Genomic DNA, 9575 nt, shown 5'->3' with positions numbered 1-9575 from the left:
TATAGAAATAATATATATAGATAAATAGAAATTTTAGCATAGAATTTAGCTCTCGTTCGTTGTCATCAAATCTTTAAAGTATACTTTATAAATTGTGTAGTTTGATATTTAAGAATCGTTCTATATGAAATTTAATATATTGGGTGTTAAACGATCCAACATATCTCTGTAACGATTTCTTACTACGGTGCATGAATAAAGATATCCGAGGTTGACGCATATAGGAGCACTATAAAAATAGTTTGCTGAATACCGTACTGCTTTTATGCATGCTCTCAAAGTTTAACATCAAAATACTTGTCATATAACGTTTTGTATACTTTTTTTTGGCATAAATCGCATCATCTGATTTTATTGCTTATAAAATAATAATATACAATAACTATAATATATAATAATACTATTATTTAATAGAAAGGCATTTTGCATTTTGAAATTTATTTTTATACTCGAGAAAAAAAAGATCGTTCTTTTAATAATAAAAATATAATAAAGTATATTTTATATTATCATTGTTGCCATAAAATAATTTTGTTCCACTGTCTTATATCTATCACATAACATGAAAGATACAACAAAACGTTAATATCATTTTAATAAAGACGTTAATAAAGTAAAGCAATCTTGATCGGTACATTGATGACAAAGATAGCCAAATGGATATACAGACATGTTCGTATCGAGAGCCATGATTTATGACAAAGGGATATCGAAAGCTGTAATCGGGTGCTATGACAAATCTCACGAATGATTTGCGGCAATCTGCCGACAGAATCTGCTCGCGTTGGAATCTGTCCAAAATTGATGGTGCGTTTTCGTTGAAAACGTAATGCGTTACGCATTCACGCAACGAACGACGAGTGCTAGGCGTATCCCATATATCAACCAGCGAGACATGATTTAATGGTTATGAAGATAATGTATGTGTACGACGACGCAAGAGGGAATAATTGGCCAGGTAAATTGGGTTAGAAATCCTTTAGCGCTATTAATGAATGTATTTTTGACACAATCTCCAAACAGATGAAAATAATCGCGGAAGTAGGAACGCTATTTCACAACCGCTTAGCGCTAAAATGCATCATAAATTAAAATTTTGAACAGAATGATTCAAATCGCACAGCTGTACATTTTATAATTGCAAATATAAATTCTTCGGAATTGCATTATATTTTATTATATAATGATAGATTATTATATCTTAGAAAACATTATGACAGATAAATTAACCTACGTTTTGATCAGATTAATCATTGGTTAGATTAAATTCGCAGCAAAATAAAAAATTTAGAGAATATCATTAAATCTTTAGTCAGACGAATAGAAAATGGAGAATGAAAATAATTCTAATAAAGATCCGTCGAAGCGTACTACCTATCAAAAAAATACAGAAGAAACAGAACGTCACGCTAAATCAAAGATTTTTATAATCAAAGATACATCGGAAGAAAAAGAAGAAAGATTCTCAATAAAAGAAACAAATTCTTTCCAAAAAGAAGCAATGAAAGAGAATAATGAAATATTAAAAGAGACAATCACGTCAAAATCCTTTCCTAAGAGAGTTGATAACACCAAGAAATATGATAAATCAAAACGCGAGATTAACAATCCAGGAAAAATTGGCGATATAGCGACGGTGATGGCCGATAAATATCGATGTCAACGTCCTCTTCGTGATATAATTGGCAAACGAGAGCAGCGTAGAGAAGAATTAGAAAAGATGGAAGGAGATCTGCGACAACGTTTGGATATGCTTGAATGTTCGATCCCGGCGGTGATGATATGGAATATTTGGCGAATGTCACAAGGCGTGCCTGTCTGTAGGATCAAGCGTATTCTAGAGAAACAATTTAAAGACACGAGGGAACTCTCTTGTCGCAGCACACCGAGCTGTCATTATGATTGCAGGGTACGAGAAGTTGAGGCAGAAAGAAAACTGGCATTGAAAAAGGTGGAGGAAGCGCGAACTCTTTGGTTGGAGAAACTCGCGACGTTGGAAGAAAGAAAAAGAAAACTTGACGAAGCCAGGAAAATTCAAGAAGAACAAAGAAACGTGATAGAACAGTTAAATGAAGAAAATAGAATGTTGCAAGAAGCGATGGAAAAGAAAGCAATAGAAATAGACGAATCGTGTCAGTGCGGTGATACACAATGTAAACAGAGACATCTCAGCAAAGTCTCTAGCGTGACGTCCATTGAGTTCGGAGACATTCAGTGTCTGGAGAAGCTACAACGATTAGCGGAAGAGGAGGTGATAACAAAGCGAGAAATAGCCGAGTTGGAACGTCGTGAGGAAGCTTACATGAGAACACTTCAGCAGGCCGATGAATTGTGGTCTAAAATAGAGGGCGACATGGTCACTACAACGAGCGCATTGCAAGAACAATTGGACATGAAAACTACCGCCAATCAACAACTTGCGAATCGTGTATGCGAATTGGAAGATGCGCTCGAGAAGTGCCGGACAAGACTAGTCACGTGTAGAACAGAACTAGAGAAATTTCTAAGTATTGAGAAAGTTGAAGCTACGATAGGTCGCGACGATGATGTTGCGAAAGTGGTAGATAAGGAAGTTGCTGTAAAGGCTAAAGTCGTGCATCGGCCAATCGGCAGGATAGATGACATAGCCACAGTAAAGGACGACGAAGTTCTTGCGAAAGTCGAAGTTGTGGATGAAGAGGTACTAGCGAAAACCAAAGTCGTGAACGAGGAAGCGTTAGCAATAACCGAAGTTGAGGATAAAGAAGCATTGGCGAGAGTCGTCCTGGTCGGTGCCGATATAGAAACTATTTTTATCGATGAATTGGTCTCAGTTAAACCTGATGTGGTTGATCTTGCTGTCGATCGTCCAGTAGATGTTGCTGTCGATCGTCCAGTAGATGTTGCTGTCGATCGTCTAGTAGATGTTGCTGTCGATCGTCCAGTAGATGTTGCTGCCGATCGTCCAGTAGATCTTGCTGTCGATCGTCCAGTAGATCTTGCTGTCGATCGTCCAGTAGATCTTGCTGTCGATCGTCCAGTAGATCTTGCTGTCGATCGTCCAGTAGATCTTGCTGTCGATCGTCCAGTAGATCTTGCTGTCGATCGTCCAGTAGATCTTGCTGTCGATCGTCCAGTAGATCTTGCTGTCGATCGTCCAGTAGATCTTGCTGTCGATCGTCCAGTAGATCTTGCTGTCGATCGTCCAGTAGATCTTGCTGTCGATCGTCCAGTAGATCTTGCTGTCGATCGTCCAGTAGATCTTGCTGTCGATCGTCCAGTAGATCTTGCTGTCGATCGTCCAGTAGATCTTGCTGTCGATCGTCCAGTAGATCTTGCTGTCGATCGTCCAGTAGATCTTGCTGTCGATCGTCCAGTAGATCTTGCTGTCGATCGTCCAGTAGATATTGCTGTCGATCGTCCAGTAGATCTTGCTGTCGATCGTCCAGTAGATATTGCTGTCGATCGTCCAGTAGATATTGCTGTCGATCGTCCAGTAGATCTTGCTGTCGAGCGTCCAGTAGATCTTGCTGTCGATCGTCCAGTAGATCTTGCTGTCGATCGTCCAATAGATCTTGCACCAATCAAAGATGCAGAAGGTATAGTTCGACCAGAAGACATAGCTTATGAGCAACAGAGATATAAAGAAGCTCGGGAATATTTGGCGCAATTAGGCTCGTTAGAAGAGCTGTATACAGATGACGGTGTGCCGTGCGCACATGATTTCGTATGCAATGATGTGATAACGTCACTTGTCGGTATGACAGATGAGGAATTTATTGCGTTGAGTGTGGAACATCCTGTACTAACAAAAGAAACCGTGATTACTGAGGAAGGAGAGAAGCCATTTAAAAAAGAATTAGTAAAAAAATTACACAACGAGGTTGAAAAAAGAGAAAAGAAAGAAGATGAAATCCCTGGCATCGAAATTGAGAGAAAAATTGCCGAGAAAGCAGAAGTGGAAAAACGGGTCGCTAAAGTAGATGATGTTAAAGAAACTGTAACATCACGGGCAATCGAAGAAACTGCGGATGATAGGCTAGTAACGATGCCAAAAAACCGAGCGCCGGAAGTAAACAACACCGAGGCTAGAAAGAAACAAAATCAGAATGTCATGATACAACGCAAGACGATCTTATCGTGGATTGATGCGATCGATACAATTCGCACGACAGCAGCGGTATACAATTCGTATTACAATTAAAATTAAAGAAATATTGCAATTATATAAATATACACAAACTGTATTAATATTTTAGCTAATAATATTACATTAGCTAGAAAAAGTTTAACGTAGTATTATGTAGCACAATAAATGCAGAATATGTATATTTTTTCATAATAATATATTTCTGTTCCATTTATTTAGAAACATCCTGACTGTCACGTAGTAAAGAAAGATGCTGATACCTTAGCAAAACAAGTTCGCATGTATATTGGGGTAAGAAATCAGATATATCTAATATTGCAATTCATTATTTGTGAATAATAATCATAGTTTATAAATAATGACAAACATAAACTATACTTTTCAATTCTCACTATATTTAATATCCATCTCGATATCTCACACTATTTAATAACTCACTATTTAATAATATTGTTGTAATTCTTTCCGAAGTATCACAATACATATTCCGAAGATTTTTTGAACATGATGTTAAATTAATAAAATTTGCGTAGCATGGCATTTGAATAAAATGATTGGAGTAAAATGAGCAAAAAATAACATTTTTAGCCATTTTTAATATTATTACAAAATTATTATTTACAAAGAAACAAAAATTTGTTTTTAAATAAAGTTTATGCCATCTAAAAATACAATTCAAAAATGTTCAAATGAATTTTATTTCATGATTATACAATTTACTTTCAAGCTTTAATTGCTTAAACTGTGGACTTTCTGCATAAATTATGAATTTCAACAAAAAATCTTTTTCTTATTTGAAGTGCTATAGCATTACTATTTCGAAGATTTCGTGCGCTAAACACAAGATGCCTTTATCAAAATTTATGTACCAGAACTTTTAATAAATTGGAGTAAAATGCCAAAAATCATCTTAATTTACTATTACCTCAATTTACTAAAAATTCTGCTACGTCAATTTTGACTGCATCATGTTTAGTATGAAAAAAACTTCGAGATATGTACTTGATTGAGAAACAAAGTTTAGTTTTACCATAAAAAAACTGTTGAAAATAGCCAAAAGCGTTGTTTTTAGCCCATTTAATTTACTCTAAATCCTGCCGTGGTACGCAAGTTGTTGCCGTACCAACGGCATCATAAAAAAATGTTCAGCGCAAAAATTTTCAGAATATGTATTGTGGTTTTTTTGAAGAGAGAAAAAGTTACTTTTTATCAAACAGTATTTAATGTTTAGAAAAAAAAATAGTACTTAATGTTTAAAAAAATTTATACGCTTTCAATTTAATTAAACATAATATTTTCAAATTAAAACTATTGTGTTACAATTCAAATTATATATGTTCTATTAGATAAAACCTAAAGAAATGGAAGAGGAAAATGCAACAATAAACGCAGAAGGTAAGCAGAAGAAGATGATTAAGAAGAACAACATAAAAATAAAACAAAATAAAAATTAATAAATAAAACTAAATTACAGACGAATTAATAATTTTGAAGGCTAAAGAAATTAAACCTGCGATAAAAATTGATTCCGAACCATTCCTTAACTCTGAAGAAGCATCGGCAGAAGTAAAAGCATCAATAGAAGCAGAAGCAATAGCTGAAGCAGAATTACTACCTACTTTTACAAAAGAAGAGGTACCAATTGACATAAAACTCCCTACGACGATTTCAATGAAAGATTCTTTTCAGCCTCCTACAATGGACGATCAAAAAATTTTGAAAGATGACACACTTCCATTAATATCCAAACCAGATATTGAAATAAAAGTTGAAGAAACGCGAGTCGAAAAAATTGAAATGTTTTTGAAAAACAAAAATGCAGAAAGAAAAGCAATAGTCAAAGCTCTGATAAATAATATATTAACAAAATTAGAAGCAATTGATAAAACTGTAAATTCTATAGATGAAGAAAAAATGTTGACTGTTCCAAAAATAGAAAAAAATGATGAAAAAGAGAAAGAAATAAAAATACCAAGAGAAATAAAAATAAAAGAAATAACAGTAAAAAACGAAAAAGCAGATAAAGTGTTACCAGTGACAGAAATTGAGGAAAGCGAATTGGTAGAATGGGTTGCAGAAAAGTCAGAGGAAATTTCACCGCTAGATGAAACTAAAATTTCAGACATGAAAGAAATGATACCACCTATGGAAATTGTAGAAATGATACCACCTATGGAAACTGTAGAAGTTTCACCGATTTCAGAAAAGAAAGAGATAGAACAAGAAGAAATAATACCAGTAGTAGATGTAAAAGAAGTAAAAAAAATGATACCAGAGACAATTTCACCAACTGTGGACATAACCGAGGTAGAAAAATTTGAACCCGACAAATTTCCTATCGTAGATGTTGAAAAAGCACCGATTGCAAAAGCAATAGAAGAAAAAATTAAAATGGAAGAGCCTACATCTATTTTAAATGGAAAAGAAGATTCATTGCTTCTGGACGCGGTAATCAAAGAAAAAATCGAAAAAGAAAAACCCGCAATAAAAAAAGAAAAGATTGAAACCGCAAAAATGCTACTGATTGCCGAAATAGTAAAAGAAGAAAAAAATGAAGTCACAGAACTATCACCAATTGAGGTCATGGAAAAAAAAGAAAAAAATGAAGCCATAAAGTTGCCACCAATTTCGAATATAGTAAGAGAAGAAAAAATTGAAACCGTAGAATTACCATCGATTTCGGATATGGCAAAAGAAAAAATTGAAACTGCAAAGGTTTCACCGATTACGGATATAGTAAAAAAAAAACAAATTGAAGCCGCAGAATTGCCAAATATGGCAAAGAAAGAAAAAATTGAAGTAAAAAAATTATTACATGCGGATGTAGTAACAGAAGAAAAGATTGAAATAATTCAGCCAATACCAACAATATCAATGATAAAAAAAGAAATGGAAGAGAAAATCGAAGACCTGAAAAAAATGCTTGAAGTAAAAATTAAAAAAGAAAAAGATAAAGAAATAAAAAAAATTCTACCGGAAGAAGTTATACCGTCTATCGAATTATTTGAAAAGAAGGAAGAAGAAGAAATACCTCAAATAAAAAAAGAAGAAATACCTCAAATAAAAAAAGAAGAAATATCTCAAATAAAAAAAGAAGAAATACCTCAAATAAAAAAAGAGGAAACACCGACAAAGCTGCTCAAGAAATCAACATCAAAAATAAAAAGAGAAGTATCAAAGAAAAGGTCAGAAATAGTTCAGATAGAATTAAAAAATCCAATTACTGAAACAAAATCGACTGAAATGGAAATACCAGTGATACCACTCGATCTAAGATTAGTGGTACAGCCGTATCTAATCATAGCGAAAATCAAAGAGAAGGAACTATTGCAGATAGCGAAGCCACCATGTACGGAATGTTGTTTGGTTAGTAAATATTATTCACTTCAATTATCGCTTTCTTATTAATTATTAATAATTAACAATTTCTTAACAAACACTATAATTTTAATGTCTTTCTGAAAGAATAATATAACTTTCATACATAATATGGAAGCCTTAAATTATTCATAGTTTCTAGTCTCGCTCTAGTGTATTAATAGCGGTTGATCATTCTGAATATATGATTCCTTCATTTGCAGCGACCACCGATCGAGACTACGAAGCAGCTCGAGATTCCGCAAACTGATGTACCTCAAACCGAAGTCGTACAAACCGAAGTTATACAATCCGAGGTCGTACAAACCAAAATGATGCAAACTGAAATCGTACAAAATGAGGTCAATGAACAAGCTAAAGTTGTACAAACCGAGAGCATCAAAACTGCAGTTGTACAAATAACCTCGCAGGCAATTTCGACCACTGAACCGCCCCGTATACAAAATATTAGTGAATATTTAAAACCAGCCGAGCTAAAAGCCTCGAGGACTGAAACCGCTGGCGACCGTCCTGAAATAACCGGCCGAAAAATGCTCTGGCGCAAACGCTTAAAGGACCAATCGACCGTCACGACTTCCAGCATCGGATCACAGACGGATAAAACAAGCCACGTTAGCCACGATCGAGTTGTAAGAGATGAAAGAGAACGCGCGAGAGTGCCCACGGATGAACTTTTACGATCTATAAAGATCGCCACCATGCTAGCGCGACCGGACACAGAACGCGAGATTAGGACAATTAATTATGGCGGGAAATCCGACGAAATGGGCAGAACAGCTTGTAACTGTTGTGCATGCGGTAAAACTCCAATTCCGTCGTCGACAAGACCTAGATTAGAGGTTCAACCGCAGATAGATGCAACGCCTCCAGCGGCAGCTACGTTCAAGCGTATGTTTATTCGCCCTAAAATCGATCATCCGATATTGCATGATAGATTGTGTAGCGATTGCAAAGCAAAAATACAGAGTAGGATGCCGCAAGAGAAACATCACATCGAGAAGATCATCAAGAAGATTTCTCATGATCAGGAGAGCTGCAGATATGTGTCACTGACTAGTAAATCATGCCGTGCGATATCTCAAAAAAGAATAATTATAAAAAGGGACCAGGCTTGCTTGGCCAAAATATCTAAGCAAAAGTTTAATCCTATCGAACAAAAAAGAAAAGATAATTTACAGTCAATTTTAGAGGAAAAATCGACTGTGGAACCGCTATCCGCAAGTTGCATTTGCTTCAAATTAGAGAAAACTGGCGAATCAATTAAAAAAGGAAACTGCTATTGTGGAGATTAAATACACGTATTTATCATTATTTTATTCAATCAGTCGTATAATAACATATATTGTTTAATTAAATATTTGAGTTGATATTATACTGTAGCATTTATTTTGCCAATCATTTTATCCATTCAATAATATAAATAATATTAAAATAATATATATGCTACAAAAAAATATATGCAGCTACAGTATAAACTGTAAAAATGCTAGAAAATGCTATAAAATGTTATGATAGTGATAAAGTGATAAAAAGTTTGAAAGAGTGGCTAGCAGCAGAATCATGAATAAAATGTGAAAAACGCATCACAGAATTTAATCAGAGTTTACGTGAATAGTGAACTCTTGTGTTAGATCTCTGGTTGAGACAACGCCAGTAAAAAATGGAAGGATATAAAAGATGAAAAAAGAGATATGTAGTATGTAATTTTCGATAATATGATCTTTACAATGATATACTATATGCGAACAATTTCATTATATGAATAAATGCTTCTCCCGTACTTTTAATTCATTCGCTGTAGCGTGCAACGATAAAATCAAATATTAAATTCATATTCAAATGTTTTTTATACATGTATATGTACCTGTAATATATTAATATATCGATTCAATTCAAAGTAAACAGATAATTCGAAAAATATAAACGTTTCATTTTAATCTGTATTTTAAAAATACAAGAAGATTTTGCAAATCAACGATCGTAGACAACAAACTGTAGACAAATCAATACGGTTCTATATTAAATCAAATTTCCTTTCGTAATCCTACGCGTTTTTCAATAAATAATT

General features: G+C 34.3%; 1 protein-coding gene across 1 annotated transcript; it reads right to left on the bottom strand.

Moving 5' to 3' along the window:
- Positions 1–2813: 2813 nt before the first annotated feature.
- Positions 2814–3700, bottom strand: LOC108693281 (glutamate-rich protein 1-like). Its single transcript, XM_018202152.1, has 2 exons — positions 3676–3700; positions 2814–3553 (listed from the first exon to the last, which is right to left on the bottom strand). The coding sequence occupies exons 1-2, from the start codon at positions 3698–3700 to the stop codon at positions 2814–2816; spliced, it is 765 nt and encodes a 254-aa protein (XP_018057641.1).
- Positions 3701–9575: the final 5875 nt, after the last annotated feature.

Source organism: Atta colombica, unplaced genomic scaffold (assembly GCF_001594045.1).
Source record: "Atta colombica isolate Treedump-2 unplaced genomic scaffold, Acol1.0 scaffold9, whole genome shotgun sequence".
In the NCBI taxonomy this organism is placed as follows: Eukaryota; Metazoa; Arthropoda; class Insecta; order Hymenoptera; family Formicidae; genus Atta; species Atta colombica.
Note: the sequence above shows the minus strand (reverse complement) of the source record. Positions and strands in the feature narration are given on the sequence as shown.